At 43.0% G+C, this 20,941-nt stretch overlaps 1 protein-coding gene across 9 annotated transcripts in view; it reads left to right on the top strand.

Moving 5' to 3' along the window:
- MGAT4D (MGAT4 family member D) overlaps positions 1-20,941 on the top strand; it is a 134,799-nt gene that overhangs the window by 46,216 nt on the left and 67,642 nt on the right. For all 9 annotated transcript variants that reach the window (XM_045019640.1, XM_045019637.1, XM_045019638.1 and 6 more), the window contains one exon: positions 17,383-17,544. Coding sequence is in view for 4 of the 9 variants with exons in the window: in XM_045019635.1 (XP_044875570.1) it covers positions 17,383-17,544 (162 nt within the window). In the remaining 5 variants the exon portion in view is untranslated. The remainder of the gene's footprint in view (positions 1-17,382; positions 17,545-20,941) is intronic.

The following is a 20,941-nucleotide window of genomic DNA, read 5'->3' as shown; positions in this document are numbered from 1 at the left end:
CTGGCTGAAGTCACAGAGGTCTTTGGAAGTCACAGATTCTGTGACCTCTGTGACTAAATTGCAGCCTTATTAATAAATACCATTATTTCTTAATCTCAGTAAGTGTGTTTTCAAAAGAAAAAAGGCTATACTATATTTCAGATACAAAGGACCAGATTCTGAGTTAGTGCAAATTACTTTAGCAGCATTGATTTTAATGGGGATCTGACCAATATAATGTAATTACTGAAAAATAAACCCTTGCGCATTTCCCAGATGGCTAATTTGCTCCCTAGTCCTGCAAATGCACACATGAGTAGTCCCATTCAGACTTTACAGAGTAGCAAATGATTATTCTGCGTTGCGTTTTTATCTGAAGAAATTATTTTTTCTTGTTTATAGGTTTTTCTTTGGCATACGTTGCAACAGTGTTGAACAAGTCATTGGGTGCAATGCAGGGGTAATTGGGTGAAATTCTATCACCTATGTTATATAGGAGGTCAGACTAGATGATCTAATGGTCCCTTCTGGTTTGAAATGAATCTATTAAATGTCTCAAACATCGGTTCTATCCTCATAACATCTCTGTGAGGCAGAGAGATGATCCCCATCTTACAGATAACACTATGTGATTTGGACATTCATATGTGGGATGAGAAAATTGTACTGCATTTTTTATCACTTTCTGTATGGACTGAAGACTGTCTGCTTTGCATTGACATTAGATCCTATGGTAGTTTTCATAAGAAGAGGGCTTTTTCACCAGTGTTCCAGGCTAAGACTTTCCTTTCGTTCTCCGTTAAGTAGCATGTAGTGTGCTTGTTGCTGTTTTCCACCACAGGAATGGCTGCATTTCAGTGTTGTAATATGTATTCATTAGTGAAGTACTTGTGGATCCTTCAAAATGAAAGATGCTATCAGTGTAAAATATTGTTCTTTGGAATAAGAACTGATCCAAAATTATTTTTTTGATCTTCAGAGTGGTTCACCCAGTCCTAATATGTATATACACACAAACACACACTTTCTTCCCTACTCATTAACTGACTATTTTAATCTTTGCTTAGGGCAAGTCTACACTATAAAGTTAAGTTGACTTAATGTAAGTTGACATTCATCTGCCGAAGTAATTAAGTCGGTCGTGCATGTCCACACCATGCTCATTTTGTCAGTGGAGTGCATCCTCACTAGCAGCGCTTGCATTAATGCACAGAGCAATGCACTATGGGTAGCTATACCACAGTGAAACTAGCTGCAGGAGGTTTTGGGAAGGGCTTGTAATGCCTCATGGTGCATTTTTGGCCTCCCATGATGCAGTTTTCTCCCTCCTTCCCCTGATATCAATGGCAAACAACCAATACTTTTGCCAAAAAAAGTGGGGTGTGGTGAGGTCAAAGGAATGTGCAAGGGGTGAACGGAGAGGCCAGTCCCACACAGAGGGGGAGGTAAGGCTGGGGGAGGGAGGCAGGATTCCAACGCGTGGGGGCCGGTGGGTTCGAGCGATCAGCGGCAGCCTTGCACAGGGGGGCTGGCAGGGTTTGAGTGAGCGGCTGGGGCCCCCTTTGAGAAATAAGGTCACTCTACACCAACATCAACATGGGATTGTCAGGAAAGGTGCATGATGAACACATCTTTAGGAACACAGGTCTGTTCAGAAAGCTGCAACCAGAGACTTTCTTTCCAGATGACAAAATAACCACTGGTGATGTTGAAATGCCAATAGTGATCCAGGGAAACCCAGTCTACCCCCTGCTGCCATGGCTCATGAAGGTGTACACCAGCCACCTGGACAGCAGTAAGGAGTGGTTCGACAATAGGCCGAGCAAGTGCAGAATGGTGGTTGAATGTCTTTAGCTGTATAAAGGGTCACTGGTGCAGTTTGTTTAGAAGGTTAGACCTCAGTGAAAGCAATATCCCCATTGTTATCACTGCATGCTGTGCGTTCCATAATATCTGTGAGACAAAAGGAGAAAAGTTTCTGCTGAGGGGACTTGGAGGCAGATAGTCTGGCAGCTGATTTTGAGCTGCCAAAAACCAGGGCAATAAGAATAGCTGAGTGAGGAGCTCTGCGTATCCGGGAGGCTTTGAAAACCAGTTTCAGTAATGAGCCACAGTAATGTGTGCTGCTTATCTGTGTTGTGCCTGCCCATACCATACCCTCCATTGCATCAGTTTCCCTGAACCCTCACCCACCCCCAACCACTATTGCAATAAATAAAGAGCATTTATTTCTCAAAATATTTATTTTTATTGCGCGCACACACAAAGACAGTGAAAGATCAGGAAAATAATTTAACTTTGGACAAATGGTGTGATGAATTTGGGAGGGGAGAAACCAAGTCAGATTGTCTGTGAAAACACAATAGTCTTGACCATCAAAGGTCTTTGAATCTCTGCCTCTTGTTCTTACTACCCTGCCCCGGTGTTGAGTTAAAGGAAAACTGAATTTTCCCCCTCCCCCGGAACGTTTCGGGGAGGGGGATTGGGAACAGGGCGAAGCATGCTGGCTGTTCTGAAGGGGCTGCAGAGGGACTCTAGCCTCAAGCTGTTTGTTTTTCTTTTGAAGCTCAGCCAGATGCCACAACATGTCTGATTGGTCCTTCATAATCTGCAGTATCTCATCCTGCATGGCATGCTCATGCTCCTGGGATGCTCTCTATGTCCACGTCCAGTTTTTCAGACAGTTAAATCCTCCAGGCTCCTAGCTCCATGTCAGCTGTCCTGGAGGTGGTCGTTCTCTCACTGAACATGTCGTCATGTGTCCTCTTTTTCTGCCTTCTAATCTGCAAAAGCCTCTTCACTGCTGAAGGCCAAGCTTTCCACTGTAAGGCATGCAAAGCACAAGGCAACCGTTGTTAGTGCATGCCCTGGGCCTGTTGCAAGGTTGTTATTTCAAAAATACTTCCCTTATTACACCCAAGTGCAAGCCAGAACATAATCAGAATCCCTAGCTATTCAATGAACCAATTTGCTGTTCCAGCCATGGTGAGTATGGCCCCACGACATGAGAGACAGGCCTTGTCCTGCAACTTGTGGCAAACCTGTCAGGAGCACAGGTGGGCAGGTGGACAATGCTCCCTCCCCCTAGAAACATGGACATTGCTTTGAGAGCAGGGACCTGTGTTAAACCTCCCAAATTGATGTCTTAGCCCTGGTCTACACTACAGGGTTAGGTTGAATTTAGCCGCGTTAGGTCGATTTAAAAATGACTGCGTCCACACAACCAACCCCGTTCCATCAACCTAAAGGGCTCTTAAAATCGACTTATGTACTCCTCCCAAACAAGGGGAGTAGCGCTAAAATCGACCTTGCTGGGTTTAATTTGGGGTAATGCGGACGCAAATCAATGGTATTGGCCTCCGGGAGCTGTCCCAGAGTGCTCCATTGTTACCGCTCTGGACAGCACTTTGAACTCCGATGCACTAGCCAGGTATACAGGTGTGGAAGCCAGTAAATAATTAACAAGGTTTTGAAGAGAGCCTAACTCAAGATCATTAAGATAACTGTGACCCTGGTGACGTGAGGAAGCAAGATAATGTAAGACAGAGTGAATTGTGTGAAAGTTATTACGACCTTGCAATATGCAGTCTTGCAGTCTTGTTTTTCTAGTGAGATAGCAGAAAAGCTTATGTATAAACAAAATGTATTTGTTGCTTTTTAGTGTCTCCATGATTGCTAGAAATTGTCTGTAAAAAAGGTATAAAGGCTTGATGTAATTGTTTACCAGTGGAGAGACCTGTCCAAGACCCTGTGTCCTATGGCACTCTCTCCCTCCATGGTAATTACTGGAGAAATAATAAAGTATTTAATCTTGCTGCACCCAAACAAAAAGCGAGAACTAAGTTTTTCTTCGACACAGGAAAAGCCCCGGGAACTTTTGAATTTCATTTCATGTTTGGTCAGTGTGGCAAACTCAGCAATACAGGTGACCATGCAGTCCTCCCAGTATCATAGAGCGTAGAATGTTTCTACACTCCCCCTATCATCTCCGTCCCTGAGGTTATTGCAGATCAGAAGGCGAAAAAAACGCACTCGCACTCATATAGTCCTCCCGCACTGATGGGGCACAGCGTAATGCAGTGGTCCCCAACGCGGTGCCCGCGGGTGCCATGGTGCCCGCGGGGGCATCTTAAGGCGCCCGCGTCCTGGCCCACCGGAGAGCACCTGCCGAAATGCCGCCGAATTTCAGCGGCATTTCGGCGGGGACGCCTCTTGATGATGCCGCTTGCCGTCAAGTGATGTCATCCAGAGGTGTCGCTCCCAAATTTCAGCGGTGACGCCTCTTGACGATGTCACTTGTTGACGGCAAGTGGCGTCATCGAGAGGTGTCGCCGCCAAAATTCGGCGGCATTTCGGCGGGTGCTCCACCGCCGCAGTGGTCCTTCAGTTGGTGCCCGCCAGACAAAAAGGTTGGGGACCACTGGCATAATGCATGGAGGCATTCAGTGGCAGAGGCCAGGAAAGAATTAAGTGAGCGTGAAGAGCAGAGGCAGGACGCAATGCTGAGGCTAATGGGGGAGCAAACGGACATAATGAAGTGTCTGTTGGAGCTGCAGGAAAGCCAACAACAGCACAGACCCCCACTGCATCCACTGTATATCCACCTACCCGCCTCCCCATGTTCCATAGCCTCCTCACCCAGACGCCCAAGAATGTGGGGTGGGGAGGCTCCGGGTGCCCAGCCACTCCACTGCAGAGGATGGCCCAAGCAATAGAAGGCTGTCATTCAAACAGTTTGATTTTTAGTGTGGCTACAATAAGCAATGTGGCCTTGTCCTTCCCTCCTCCCCCAACCCACCCAGGCTACCTTGTCTGTTATCTCTTTTTTTTTTTAATTAATAAAGAAAGAATGCATAGTTTCAAAACAATAGTTACTTTATTTCGAAGTGGGGAGGGTGGTTGGCTTACAGGGAATTAAAATCAACAAAGGGGGCAGGTTTGCATCAAGGAGAAACACACAGAACTGTCACACCGAAGCCTGGCCAGTCATGAAACTGGTTTTCAAAGCCTCTCTGATGCGCAGAGCACCTTGCTGTGCTCTTCTAATCACCCTGGTGTCTGGCTGCTCAAAATCGGATGCTAGGTGATTTGTCTCAACCTCCCACCCCGCCATAAACGTCTTCCCCTTACTCTCTCAGATATTATGGAGCACACAGCAAGCAGCAATAACAATAGGAATGTTGGTTGCGCTGAGGTTTGACCAACAGCGCCAGTGAACTTTTAAATGTCCAAAGGCACATTCTACCACCATTCTGCACTTGCTCAGCCTATAGTTGAACTGCTCCTTACTACTGTCCAGCTTCATGAAACGATCCCCTGAGCAAGAGAGCAGAGTTGCAGCAGTGGACGAGGATGGTTAGCAGTCGTACTGCACCGTCTGCTGCAAAGGCAAGGAGCTGCTGCTGTATAGCAATGCCAGCTACTGCAGGTACTTCTGTGTTGAATGCTTGGAGGTCCGGGAAGGGTAAGGTACCTCAGCCAAGGCAAAAGAGCAAAAGCCCTGGAGCTGTTACATATGTCAACCACAGAAGTGCTATGGGATGTTACAGCGCCGACCGGACTGGAATGTACAGCTGCAAGACTTCTTCACCAGCGACAAAGGACAGGAATATGATGCACCTAAAATCTAAAAAGGCCCGCACATTTCCCAGAGTCACTACCCTTGATAACAGAATGTCAATGATTGCATTGGCTACTTGGATCAAGCAGCCCCCACAGTAGACTTGCCCACAACAGCAGCGGTGATGGTGAGCTGAGCGGGCTCCATGCTCGCCATGGTATGGCGTCTGCATGGGTAACCCAGGAAAAAAGGCGTGAAACAATTGTCAGCTGTTGCTTTCACAGAGGGAGGGGTGACTGACTACATGTACCCAAAACCACCTGCGACAATGTTTTTGCCCCATCAGGCATTGGGAGCTTAATCCAGAATTCCAGTGGGCGGCGGAGACTGCAGAAACTGTGGGATAGCTACCCACAGTGCACCGCTCCGTAAGTTGATGCTAGCCATGGTAGAGAGGACGCACTCCGCCGACTTAATGTGCTTAGTGTGGACATACACAATCGACTATATAAAATCGATTTCTAAAAATCAACTTCTATAAAATTGACCTAATTTCATAGTGTAGACATACCCTTAGTGGCCATTTCTGGGGTGGGGGGTTGCAGGATGAGAGTACACAGGAAGCTCTCTCCTCCCCCTTCTCTTAATGCTGTTGGTAGTAGTTGCCCTTGACTTGCAGAATCTGAGGTCAACACGGATCCCTGCCAACCAAATCACTGGCATGTAAGAGAAAACACAGTTGAGGGACCCTGAAGTCACCATGGGTGATGAATCACATGTGCCATTGTTTGCAGTCCTAGCGCTTGTAATGAAAACTTCCCCTGTTTTTCCCTCAGGTGACCCTATATGATATCAGTCTCATAGAGGTAACAGGTGGCAAGGGAGCAGATGCTGCAAGCATCTGGGTAGAGACCTGGTCCTTATGCTGCTATGCTGGGCACCGCAGTGATGCCAGAAGAGTTAATAATGGAGTGGCATGGGAAAGTATCCTACCATAGTGGAAGAAATAAGACAACTCCCAAAAACCTTCTGCAAAGAATTGCAGATTACCTCCATGAACGTTTCCTAGAGGGGATTCCTGGGCCATTTTTGTGTGCCTAAAGAGTCTTTTTCTGGAGAGCACCATGTGTGTAGTTGGAGTGGCCACTGGGAAATAGATACCCAAGGCACTTCTTGTTTTGCATGTAACCCTTACAGTTTTATTGGAATTGGGTACTCACCAGAGGTGCCTTCCCAGCATCTCTCTTGGCCACCATGCTGTCCTGCGACTGGCTGGGCTCTGGGGTTAAAAATCCACTGCTCACCTGTCTCCCATTCCACTCCTCCTCCTCCTCCAAAATGTCGTCCTCATTGTTGCCTGAGGTGGCCCAGGACTCAGACGCCTGAGAGGTGTCCACACTGTGTTTGGTCACTGCTGAGAATTGCAGGCGGCTCATTGTGAAAGCGGCATGTCTGTGGTGTGGAGCCCTTGTCTTCTAGTACGCCTGCCGCAGTTCTTTGATTTTCACACAGCACTGCTGCGTGTCCCTGGTGTAGCCCTTCTCCCCGACACCCTGCATGATCTTCTCATAGATGTCTACATTTCTACAGCTGGACTGCAGCTGTGCCTGCACAGACTCTTCTCCCCACAGCCCAATAAGATCCACCACCTCCTGTGTACTCCAGGCTGGAGCACGTTTCGGACATCGAGTCGCCAAGATCAGCTGTGCTGGAGAGCTCTCCATGCTGACCAAACAGGAAATGGGAATTCAAAAGTTCCTGGGGCTTTAACAGGGGAGGGGCTGTTTTCTGTATACCTGGCTGCTGTGCAGCAGAGTTGAAAACAATCTCCGGAGCAGTCACAGCAGAGCATTGTGGGACACTTCCTGGAGGCCAATTCAGTCGACTTACACAACACTGCGTCTACATTGCCTCTCTGTCGACTCATCAGCATTGAGTTAAGCGCTATGCCTCTTGCCAAGGTGGAATAATTAAGTCAATATTACAGGCGAGTTAGGTCAGAGGAAGGGATTTGGTAGTGTAGACACGTACATTATTAGGTCGACGTGAGATTTTTTTCCCCTTCATATTTTTAATACTCAAAAATTGTCGATGAGGTAAATTCTGGCAGAAAACAACCATTGAAAAGAGTTGGTGGTAGGCCCAAAAGCAAATGTTAAAGATAATTATGAACACTGTCGAATGGGGGTACAATGGAAATTGTGTTGCCATTTTAACTAAAGTCTATATCAACACTTGAAAATTTGTAGCTGTTCTCCAGTAATAATATAAGCACTTGTATAGACAGGGTTCATATGCTTTTAGCTCCATGTCAATAAAACCTGCCCTGAGCCCCCCTACTTTAGTGCTTACACCCTTGTTATACCTGATGTACCATTCTGCTGTTTAGACAAAGCTTTAATGGACATGGTGTTCTCAAGGAAGTTACTGGAACTCGCTTCCCCTATTTTTCTGACTGATCCCAAGCTTTGCAGTGTGTCCTGAAAATGAACAAATGTATCAATTTTCCCAGGCCTTTGTGGAGGAGTAGTTAAGATGTGTATGGGTGGGTTGAAAGGGAAGATTCTTTTTCCATTGCTGGAAGGGGTAAATTGTGAAGAATATCTTGTGTAGGAGTTAAATTTGAAACTTTTTGTATGTATTTTATATCATATTAGGGAACCAGGAGACTGGAATAGCCATAGTCTAAGAATTAAAATAAATACACCTCTACCCCGATATAACATGACCCGATATAACACGAATTGGGATATAATGTGGTAAAGCAGCGCTCCGGGGGGGCGGGGCTGCGCACTCCAGTGGATCAAAGCAAGTTTGATATAACGCGGTTTCACCTATAATGCGGTAAGATTTTTTGGCTCCTGAGGACAGCGTTATATCGGGGTAGAGGTGTACATCAAATTAAGTTAAATTAGAATGGGCACTAGCAGCACCGACTGTAATAATAATATCTAAAAAAATCTTGTTTAACAGTATAATCTATTCTAAATGGTCAAACACCAGTTTGTTGAGTACTACAAGTACCTGATGAGTTTTAGATCTTTGCATTTCAATGTTATACATAGGTGGGATAAAGGTTTGCTCTCAGTAAAAAACTAAGAGATAATAACAGTTGCTGCTTTTATTGATGTGCATTTGTATTCTCTAGTGAGTCACATATGAGAATACAGTTCTTGGAAAAGCCACAGTAATGAGTACCACAGTGTTGAGGCAATCACAGAGCAATTTCATTTTGAGTATAGTTCTGAATTAGCCTGATAATGATCTACCAAGAATCAACGTTTATTCTGCCATAGTACTTCAACTTAGTGGCCTATAAGTATTTTTTGGTCTTCTCTTGTTAAGAGGCTTATTAATTTAACAGTTTCAGGCCCATGCTTTGACCTGCCTGAAAGTTATAATTTAAGAAAGTCTACTAATCCTCAGTTTAAACTGAGAGAGAGCAATTGACAAGCCCCCTGGATGCTTTTTTATATATTAAATGCACTAAATTTTGGTCCACAACTTGTTTTCTGAATTCAGCTATTCTCTCTGTGTTCCTGCCAATAATATACAGTTAGCTTTGTGTAATCTCTAGAAAAGACTTAAATAGGTATGCTTGGTTTCCCCTGTCATGTGTGCAGTGGCCACTGTGTCTTTGACAGTAGCAATATGCACAGACCCTAATATTTCAGGAATTAAACCTAGTTCACATGAACATAACACATTTTCCAGTGGCTTATTAATAGATATAAAATCACCTCGAACATCCTCTACAAATTCATTATCTGCTCAAACAGTAGGGTGATCTATCTGGACTCATATTTTAAATCAGGAGCAACCTTTCTGGGACAAATTTCAAAAAAATTTCTACCAAAAGACTTTCATTTAAAATGGTCATTGTATGGATTTATATATGTAAATGTGGACATTGCTACTACTCCATCAGTGTTATACTTCAGAAGCCTCTTACATTTACTGCAAAAAGTACAACTAAACTTTGCCAAATGGAATTGCTTAGATAAAACCTTAAAACAATTTTTGTGGAAGAATGAAAAACCTAGATTCTGTTTTGATTGACTGTAAGCTTTTGGGACAGGAGCTGTCTTGTTGTGATATATTTGTACAGGACCTTTACATTCAACCACGATATAAAATAATAAGTCTGTTAGACTTTTTCCTTTGATAATTTAATTTCTAAGCCTTTCCAAATTGGAAATTATGCACTTATGCAATCTCACGTCAAACAATAGTAGAATGGTAGCACTACTACATTCTATCCAGGACCTACTGACAGTACAAGTTACACATGCTACCTTAGTTCTGATGTTTAGCGTTTTTCTCTTTCTGCCCACAGCCCCACATTGCTAGATCAAACCCAGCCATTAATTAACCACTGACATAAACCTAATTTAAAAATTTAAAATGTAGGGGAAAAGTTCATCATATTTCTGGGTTAATAAATTGCTATCCACTGTTGAGACTAGAGATATCACAGTGACTGGAAATCCAAAGGTCTCATAAATATCTCAGATTGCTTTCAAGGTACACATTCCTCTTATTTTATTAGTTAAAACATACATTTTACTTTCCTTGTCTGTCACCAACTCAAGGATTTTACTTTGTATTATTTCCAGTTCCGTCCCGTCCTCTGAAATAAGAGGTCTTAGAGCAAAATTTAAGTCTTGCCAACAATATGAAACAATTCACCTCCAAATTCTATTTGGTTCACAGATGTACAGTGATCTGGAATGTACAGTTTCAGTTTGTAACAAGTACAGTATGTAAGTATGCAGTACTACACTTTGTATTCACTATGCCATTTGCTGTTCACCTATTATAACTAACAAAATCTTACTATAACAGCCTCAGTCCAAAATGCTTTCCTAAAACCTATATTTTGTCTTGCCTGTGGGGCTGCCCAGTTACTAATAATTTCTGGTTTCAAAGATAAGTCTATTATATAATGATGGGAACTCAGCAGCAATTTACACCATCATTTTGCCTGTTGGTTTGTTTTGGTAATGTTGACACTATATACATAAAGTATATGGGTAGTCAACACTGTTTCCTTGATTTCTAAAAAGCTTATACTTAGCCTTTGAATCTCTATTGCACATTCTCTGAAACCTGAAAAAATAACTGGTAAACTGCCTTATGCTTCTAAACCTGACATATGTTAGGGAAGCAAACAACCAAATTTTATGGGTAGTGGATTGTATATTCTGATTATGATCCACTTGCAATCTGAAATCAAATCAATATGTAAATCCTCAAACTATCATTCTACAGTAATCATCAACTTCATTTTCTGCTTCTAGCACCACAAAGGACTTTTCATACTCAACTCTCCCGTACGTACTTGGGAATTGCTACTGAAAATGATGTGAATCCATATTACTTGATATATTATAAAACTAAAAATGTTAAACTTCACCTGATACAATGATTAACTGTGTGTATTGTTATTTCTCAGTCCATCTGGTACTGGATATTAATGTCAGTTTTGGTTGTTTAATTAGCTATATTAAATGTATTATATTTCTTGCTAAAAGGTTGTCGTCTGGTTGGGAAGGAATTCAGGATTTAAAATGTAGCTGGTTATTTTCTTTTCTTTAAAAGTAGCACTCCTTTCACAGTGAATTATTTTTAAACAATATGTTTTTGTTTTATAGAGCATAGAAATTGCAAAGGTTTTTTTTGTTTTTTCTCAATGACTCTGCCACAGCAATTTAAGTAACAAACACTGTGCCAAGAGCTGCAATAACAGTAGTTAATAATGTTGTTGCATTCTGCACCCAAAATTCCCATAAGTTTGGGCCTGCTCCTTCACTCCTAGCACACCCAAAACATTTATGGTGGGTATGAAAAGGTGTACAGGAGTGTGCCTAAAATTATTTTAGCATTAATTGTTTAATTTAAAAAAAATCACACATTTTATCTTATGTGAATAGTTTCATTGAAGTCAATGAGACTACTCCGGTAGGTAAAGTTAAGAATGTGTTTGCAGGTTTTGGCCTTTTGTGCTAAATCATGGTGTGTTGAATGAGTAGTTCTAATGAATGAGGTGAGCAGGATTTGTAACAGGGTCTTCTACTTTAAAAATATTTTTGAAATTTATTTTTTTAATAAAAAACATAAAGGGGAGAAAAATTAGGAGAAAAGAATAGAAAAGTGCTAACTAAAGACCAATATTGATTGACATTTAATGGGAATGTAATCATGGAATTTTCATTTAGAATTTGGACTGAAATAAATTTCAATTTAAATCTTTTGTTCCCAGAATGGCACAGTGGAACTTTTCATATTTTGGTTCACTTCAGTTTTAATCTTTGAGGGATATGCTTTACTATTAGTGGAAATTTATAGGCAATTGCAGGAATGACCAGATTAGTTTTATCCGCAACTGATGATGTTTAAAACACAGCCTCATATACTCCCAAAGAAATCATGGCAATCTAAATCACTATCTTCTATTTTTTCTTAAGAATAATATATATATTATTATTGACTTTTCGAAGCACGAGTCTTGTATTTGTTTTTGTTAGCCCTGTGCCATATTCAAAACCAACAGTTTAACTACTTTTCTGAGAACATTAGACAAAAAGTAGACTTTCAAGCACCGAGGATACACATGGGCTGATTCTCAGTCAGTTAAGGCAGGTTTGCAATGGTCGCTTAACTCAAAACTGATCTTTAAGCCTGCAGATCTGGTAAATGGAGGATCGTCCCATGTAAAAGAATTCTCCAGTGTCTCCATCCTCCTAGCATAAGGACAATGTTTAGGGAAAATAAGACTATAGATAGGTAGGGCCCTATTAAATTCACGGCCATGAAAAACGTGTCACGGACTGTGAAATCTGGTCTCCCCCTGTGAAATCCTGGTATTTTGTGTGCTTTTACCCTATACCAGGGGTAGGCAACCTTTCAGAAGTGGTGTGCCAAGTCTTCGTTTATTCACTCTAATTTAAGGTTTCGCGTGCCAGTAATACATTTTAATGTTTTTAGAAGGTCTTTTTCTATAAGTCTATAATATATAACTAAACTATTGTTGTATGTAAAGTAAATAAGGTTTTTAAAATGTTTAAAAAGCTTCATTTAAAATTAAATTAAAATGCAGAGCCCCCCAGACCAGTGGCCAGGAGCCGGGCAATGAGAGTGCTGCTGAAAATCAACTCGTGTGCCGCCTTCGGCACCCGTGCCATAGGTTGCCTACCCCTGCCCTATACTATACAAATTTCTTGCAGGAGACCAGTGTCTCTTAGGCCACGTTTACACTTACCGGGACGGTCGACGCGGCGAGTTCGACTGCTCGGAGTTCGAACTATCGCGTCTGATCTAGACGCGATAGTTCAAACCCCGGAAGCGCTAGTTCGAACTCCGGTACTCCACCGCGGCAGGAGGAGTTGCCGGAGTCGACCTTCGAGCCGCGGAGTTCGCTTCCGCGGCGTCTGGACGGGTAAGTCATTCGAACTAGGGTAGTTCGAATTCAGCTACATTATTCACGTAGCTGAATTCGCGTACCCTAGTTCGACCCCCGAGCTTAGTGTAGACTAGGGCTTAGTGTTTCTTAAATTGCGGGTTCTGACCCAAAAGGGAGTTGCGGGGGGGAGAGAGGGGTTCGCAAGGTTATTTTAGGCAGTGCCCCGCCAGCAGCAGCACAGAAGTAAGAGTGGCAATACCATATCATGCCATCCTTCCTTCTGCACTGCTGCTGATGGAGGCTCTGCCTTCAGAGCTGGGCTAGCAGCCAACTCCTGCTGACCAGTTCTGAAGGCAGGGAAGTAAGGGTAGCAGTACCACAGCGCCCTCCCGCCCCAATAACCTTGTGACCACTCCAGGGCACCAAGTTTGTATAATTTTTGGTGGTGCCCAGAACGGATCCAAGTGCCACTCCCCACACCTGCCTTGCAAGCTGATATATATCCTTTCCCATGTCTCCCCCACCCCTGCTCAGCTGGGGCCGGAAGCAGGGCCATATCTCCAGGAGAGGGGACCCATACAGGGGTAAAGGGACTGAGGCTGGGGCCACAGCTGGGGGTGGGCACCGGGGCTTGGGCAGCAGCCGGGACTCTGGATGCAGTGCCGGGACTGGAGCCCTGACCGGCAGCCGGGACCCCCGGTGCAGGGCCGACAGCCGGGACCCCGCGTAAAAAGTGAGGGTGCTGCAGCACCCCCTGCACCCCTAGTTCATGCCCTATGAAAATAAGGTTAAGTGTGCCCTTCAAGTTGATGCTCAGTGGACAATTTTGGACCCACATTCCTGAATATTGGTGGAGCACGGGCACCACTGGCCCATATAACTCACTGCCTATGACCACCCCACAACTCCTTGATCCCTACAACTACAACACTGAAATTTCAGATTTAAATAGCTGAAATCATGAAATTTACAATTTAAAAGATCCTATGACCGTGAATTTGACCAAAATGGACTGTGAATTTTGTAGGGCCCTAAAGATAGGTATGCAGTGGCAATCCTCCGTTCCCTTAAGAGCACCTGAGGGCTGATGGCAGCTGGTAGAACAGGTTTGACGCTATTCTAATCTATGCTGGAAGGCCAGGCTGTCACAGAGCCAATGTAGGAGATGCAAAAGGCTCCTTTGCACACACTCCCCATGCTGTCCCAGCTCTTCCTTGGTCCCACTGAAAATCTGACTCAGAATATTTTATGTAGTATCACCGGACCAGATTCAGCTCTGTTATATTGGTATAAATGCAAAATAGTTCCACTGAAATCTATCAGGTAGTCCCATCAGAAAATTGGCATGTTGTTCCGGCACACAGTGTTCTGTCAGATATTAAATACACAAAGTTGGAATCCTTCTAAGATTGTTAAATAATGACACTCCCCCCTCCACCCTAATTAAAGATAAGTCTTTAAGGATGGATTCCTATTCTTGGGTCTCAAGATTCATGCCTACAATGGTCAGGTATGCTCAGGGCGGCTCTAGCCATTTCGCCACCCCAAGCACGGCGGCACGCCGCGGGGGGGCACTCTGCCGGTCGCTGGTCCCGCGGCTCCGGTGGACCACCCGCAGACGTCCCTGCGGAGGGTCCGCTGGTCCCGCAGCTCCGGTGGACCTCCCGCAGGCGTGCCTGCGGATGCTCCACTGAAGCAGCAGGACCAGCGGACCCGCTGCAGGGACGCCTGTGGGAGGTCCACCGGAGCCGCCTGCTGCCCTCCCGGCGACTGGCAGAGCGCTTCCCGCGGCATGCTGCCCCAAGCACGCACTTGGCGTGCTGGGGCCTGGAGCAGCCCCTGGGTATGCTCTGCTGCACTTGAAAAGCTTCGTGTTTAACTGGCTCTCCATAAGGCAATAATCATGCGCCTTAGAGAAACATAATGGATGTCAATGCCGTCAATCATCAGTTTTTTCTGTCACCATGTGACAATGAGGAAGCTTGTGGTCAGTATTGCATCTTTTTTTTTTCCCTGTTGGGAAAGTAAATGATAAAATCTGGATTAACTATAATGTACTTAGAAGGTGAAAAACACTGTTGTAGTTTTATTTACATAAACCATAAGTGCATACAGAGTGATACAAATTTACCTGAGACCCTCATTCAAAAAAGTTTTCAGTCTAAAGTCTGTTGAGCCTTGTGTACACTAGAGAAATTTACCATGAGCTTGATCCAATAAAGAGCTTATTTTTGTGTGTTATTTTAAACATGTGAGTAATCAGAGACTATTATGCATGTATTGAAATGCTTTACTGGTTCAAGGTCTACGCTAGGAAAAGTGTGCCCCCCCACCATTTCCGCCGTCATGAATTGCCAGCATGAAGTGCTTCAGATGGTTTACATGTGTCTGGCTTTGATTTGTTTTAGTAGAATTAAATAATGGTTTAGTCTGAACCATATCAGCCCACTCTGTGCTAGTGGTCATTTTGTACTGCACTAATTTAATTACTGTCCCATAGTGCTCTGGTGTCTTTTCAAAGCCTCCTAGAACCCAGTGCTTCTAGGAGCTGTGTCAAGAACTGTGGGACCAGTATTCAGAGGGCATTGAAGAGCACTAGTATTGGACATGCAAAGCTACTACGACAGTTCCAAGCACAAACATGGCTAGTGTGCCTGCATCATTTGTGCTTAATCCAATGCAATACCAATGGTTCAATTAGGAAGAGTTCAATTTTTATAGTATAGGAAAGCTTATTAGCCATTGCAGAACAGTCAAAAATTGAACAAATACAAATGGGAGTGAGGAGTATAATCTTCATAGCTGGACTGCTTTGTGGAACATGAACATTGTTAAGAGTGTATTTTTTTTAATGAGGGCAGTGTCTATCATTGTACGTTATAGACTGTTAGCTCCTTCTAAAGGTTAGCTGTTTAGTTACAAAAAGTTCTAAAGGTTTTTTGTTTGTTTTGAGGAATCTCCCTTTGACCCACTTATGGATTTATTTTCTTACACTGTACTTTATTGTCTGTTTATAGCTTTGTTTCTCTTTCATGGCTCCTATTTTTAGTTTAAATGGAGAGTGTTTAAGTTGTTTTAAATGATCATCACTGCTGATAGAAAGCAATCAGTGACTTAATATTCTGCCTGAAGTGCGCTTGTATGGCATCTCTAAGAAGTTAATATAAATGCTCCCTTTTTTGTTTTGTGATTGGTCTGTTTAGTTAAGAGAGTGTGACATGCATGAATATATTGTTTCAAGAGGTCCACGTTCAGGAGCTGAAGGCAAAGCATTCTTACCCACTCGAATTATTTCATAAATCTGTTCCATCAGCATGGATAGCCTCAAAGAAATTCTGTATTTGGATGATTATTAGTGATAGATAAGCCTTTAAAAACCTGGAGGTTTTTTGGTCCAGTTAAGATAAGCACCCAAAAATGTGTTCCATTCTATGCATCCGAAGAAGTGAACTGTAGATCACGAAAGCTCATGCTGAAATAAATTTGTTAGTCTCTAAGGTGCCACAAGTACTCCTGTTCTTTTTGCGGATGCAGACTAACATGACTGCTACTCTGAAACCTGTCACCCAAAAATAGGGATGCTTTTCCAGACTTCTTGGATTTGTAAAACTAACCTGTGAGTCTCATGGGAACAGGTTCTCTTGAAAGATTTTCAATTCCACTTTCAAGACTTCCACTTCTGGCCTTGGATTAAACCAGGAAGTGCAGAGGTACACCACAAGTGGAAAAACTGTGTGTGTGTGTGTGTGTGTGGCGGGCGGGGCTTGTGGGGAGCAGAGATGGGATGTTAGTGAAGGGACTCCTCTCATAGATTGTGGTCAATGGAGAGTATATAATATATTTTAAGAATCTGGAAGGAAGGGTTTCGTGGGAAAAAAACCTAATCCAATTACTATGAAGTTCTTCATTATAATTCACTTCTGGAGGAAGAGCGTGTATTAGTCTATTGTAGATCTGTTATGCTTGTCCTACCTTGCAGCTATCAAACCTACACTCTGACCCAAGTGACTTTTTATCCCTATTGCTAATGTGCATGTCCTTACCTTTCTCTCCTACTTTAGCTATCATCCAGTTTTCCCACTCAGTCATCTCATGCTCCTCTAATCTGTCCAGAAATCATCCTCCTTGCCTGTCACTGGGACTATACCATCCCCCACTTCAATTTCTTATACTGCCTTCCTCATCCTCAGTATTGTGTTCAGACTTCTTGTCCTCACTTTCAAGGTTCTGTATAACTGTGCTCTCCTAAATCCTGTCTTTATTTCTTAGCATTCTGTCCCCTTCTTCACTCCACCAATAAACCTTGAATCAGCTCTTTTATTTTCTGTTTTCACTCTCCTCTTCATTCTCTTTCCATGCTGTCCCCTATTCCTGAATTCCCTCCTTATTCTAGTATATGGTTAATCCCTCCCTGAAGAAACCATTTACATTTTCATTTCAGGAAGTGGCTTAGACGTGTACCAAAGCCAGTTTTTGGAACTTCATCAAAGATTGTTATATGCCGAAAAAGAAAATAAAAAAAGATCCCGTGAGTTGAGCATTGTCCTGGATGCAATTAAGCTGGTAGTTGCAGAGAGACTGAACTCTACAGCAAATCATACAGGTTTGTGTTCATCAAAATTTTGCTTCCTAAAGAGATTACATTATTGTATACTCAGGGCCCAATTCTGCTTCCACTAATGTTAATGGGAACAAATCTATTGACTTTGATGACGGCAGCATCAGGCCCTTATATGTTTAAAAAGAGGGTGAGAGAAGACTTTTACCATTCTTTAATTAGGTCCTAATAATACTTACCTAATGCATGACAATTTGTGGGATTGGTTGCTTGGAACCTGAGAGAACTCTAAGAACATTTTTCTATCATTCTTTTCTCCTTTTATTTGTCTTGTGAAGAGTCCTTCATGCTTTACCTTTTTTCCCCAAATTTCAAAAGAGGGGGCATTAAAAAAAATCTATGAAATGTTTCCCCCTTTCTCATCCTACTTTGCTTATGAGAAGCAGACTAGAATGCATTTATTACCGAAAGCCTCTCTTTCTCTTGCATCTTTGCACACTCATGCACCTTCGGTACAATACTAGAAGTAATTCCAATTCAGTTAATCATATTCGGTTGGCCTGACTTTCCCCTGTAATTTAATTAGAACTTTTATTCACTTCTCTTTCAAAAACACATTAGGCCCTACTGCTTCAGCAACTATTGCACATACTCAGGATGATCTACCCCCACTCTAGTGGTTGCAGTATGATGGATTAGGCAGTTAGCCCTGTCCCCTGGAGGAGCAGTAAGGCAGAGCAGGAGCTGGCCATCACACATCCCTGGTGATGTAAGCATAGCTTCCTCCAAAAGCTGTTCTCATTGCTGCTAACCCCATTGTCAAGAGGAGTGGAGAGAATGAGAGGAGCTGTCTTCTTGTGGGGAGATGGATTAAGGGATCTTATCTTGTAGTTAAAATGTGGGACACTGGTCTCAACACAAAATATTTAAGAATTATTTCTGATAGTTCCAAATAGAATACACGGAGTTAAATATACATAGAAAAAAGCTTTGGGTTTTTATAATTAAAATATTTTATTAAAAATTGAAAGGGAGGAGGAATTAAGATGTGCATCATTGTCTTCCTGACCATTTTGCCTGTATGCGTTATTTTGTTTTTTGTGTATTAGTTCCCAGTCCAGTATTGACTCAATGGGATTATTCACAAACTTAAAGTTAAGCAAGTGTTTAGGGGTGTTTGCAGGATCTGGCCTTGGATTATAAACTCTGGAGTAGAGGCCATGTTGTACGATTTTTGCCCATGGCTACCTCAGTGAGGGCCTGATTCTGACTGAGATCTAAATAATAATTTGGGGCAGTCTTCTTTCCATATTTAGAAATCAAGGTCAGCTGGGGAAGAATTGAAGAAACTCTACCTGGTTGGTGGTACCACACAGGAAGCCAGGTAGGGAGAGGAGAGAAGGAGATATGCAGTAACAACTTTTTCTACCCATACAAAACAAAACCACACCTTTATACACAACGTTTTTAGGTACCAAGGCTGCAAGGAGCTCCAGATCAGAACCTGAATTTGTGTGTGGTGAAAGGCAATCTTTGAAGAAGCAGCTTTTCACCCCTCAATACAGTGATGACTGAGTGGAGAATTCCCACCTAAACAACAAAATGGTTCAGAGTGTCCATAGCATTCTGCCCATTAAAGTTGGTTGAAAAACAATTTTGTGAAAAATTTTGAAGTTTCCATTTCACGGGGCTCAAACCAACATTAAAAAAACCTTTTTGTTAAATATTTTTTGAAAAAACTGAATTTTCATTTTTTCATTTTCTGCCCCTCTTCTCTTTTGTGTCACTGGGTACAATAAAATTAACAATATCCACATTTTTTTCACTTCTTCCTTTTTTTGTCTCTTTTCCCCATTTTTCACTAGTTGAGGAAGTTTTGAAAAGTTGCGGAATGGAAAAAGGAGTAGCGGGGAATGTGGAGAAAAAGCCGTGGACATCATTCATTCTTTTGTATTCAGTGGCAAAAAAAGAGAAAAAACTATTTAAAATGTGGGGTTCAATTCACAACAAAATGAAAATTTTCCCTTCAAAATTTCTTGTAGCTTTTTTTTGTCAGTCACATTTTTTCCCCATAAATCCAATTTTTAAGCAAGAATATTTTCTAGTTGAAAAATTTTGACCAACTCTACTGTCCATGTTGTGAATTCCATTGTCCATGCTGTCCTGGGTAAAGATTGGAAAAGGCAGGTAACAGGGAGTAGTGGAGAACAGGAAATCAGAGTCCTGTTTCTGCTAACTTGCACCCAGTGAGTAGGTTTTGGGGGTTTCGTTTTCGAGTGATTGCACATGCGCATTCCACTCCATATGCATGTGGGCCCCAAGCACAGTCACCAGACATTTTTTCCTCAGTGGTACCCGTGAGGGCAGCTCAAGCGCCCTCAGGTGCCATGCCCTTATAGCACCAGTATAAAGTGCCCAGCCAACCCGGTGCCCTTCAGTTCCTTTTTACTGCCCATGATGGTCACTGGAACTGCTATCCTTGCTTTGGCAAGCTCTGTGTCGTTTTTCCTTTTTGCATATCTGACCATAGTTGTAAATAGTTTAGCCAGTTTTTAGTGAAAACCCAAAAGCAAAGGAATCCAAGAAACTGGATTTATTAGGTAGAATATTTTATTCTTCAGGATTGCAAACCAGCAGGTGTTGTTAGGCAGATATGATTTCAACACGTGGGACTCATGCAGAAGTTCAAGGACTTGCTCCCTCAGGATGCCAGGCAAGAGTTCTCCTTGTTGGTGGACAAGGGAAAATCAGTAGCAAGGGCTTCGTTGCAAGCTGTTTTGGATGCAGCTGATTCGGCGGCCAGGTTCATGGCTTCAGCATAGCCATGCATAAGGTTCATGGCTACAGTCTTTGAGTCTCCTGTAAGAGGTCCAGCAAACCCTTCTGGATCTACCCTCGAAAGAGCTTCGAACTTTTCAGAACAGACTGATGTGAAGCTTCATTGGTTAAAGGACTCTAGGGCAAGCCTTAAGTCCTTTGGTTTGTACACACCAATGACTTCAAGGAAGCACTAAATGTCCCAACAGCCCATTCTATACTCTGCGCCGCCTATCTGTCTGCAGAGAAAAAGAAGCAAGGATTTTAGGCATAGGTCATTGCCCCTTGCTATCTCAACATCCATGCTTGCCCACCTACACATTCGGGGGCTCTAAGCAGGCCTTTTGACAGAATACTTGAAGGTGCCATACCAGTTCCCATGATGCCAGACCCTGTTTCTCCTTTGTTTACAACCTCATCTCCCACTTTCTCAGTGCATGGTCCTGTATCACCATGGACCGTTTGGTGTTGAAAATGGTGGAAGTGAGATACACCCTCAAGTTTACTTCCACACCTTCATCCCATCCTCCCTCCCTATCTCACTTCAGGGATTTCTCTCATGAAGAACTTCTGGCCCCTGGGACTTGTACGTTGCCCTTGATTTAAGAGACACCTATTTTCATAT

Source organism: Mauremys mutica, chromosome 5 (genome assembly GCF_020497125.1).
Source record: "Mauremys mutica isolate MM-2020 ecotype Southern chromosome 5, ASM2049712v1, whole genome shotgun sequence".
In the NCBI taxonomy this organism is placed as follows: Eukaryota; Metazoa; Chordata; order Testudines; family Geoemydidae; genus Mauremys; species Mauremys mutica.
Note: the sequence above shows the minus strand (reverse complement) of the source record. Positions and strands in the feature narration are given on the sequence as shown.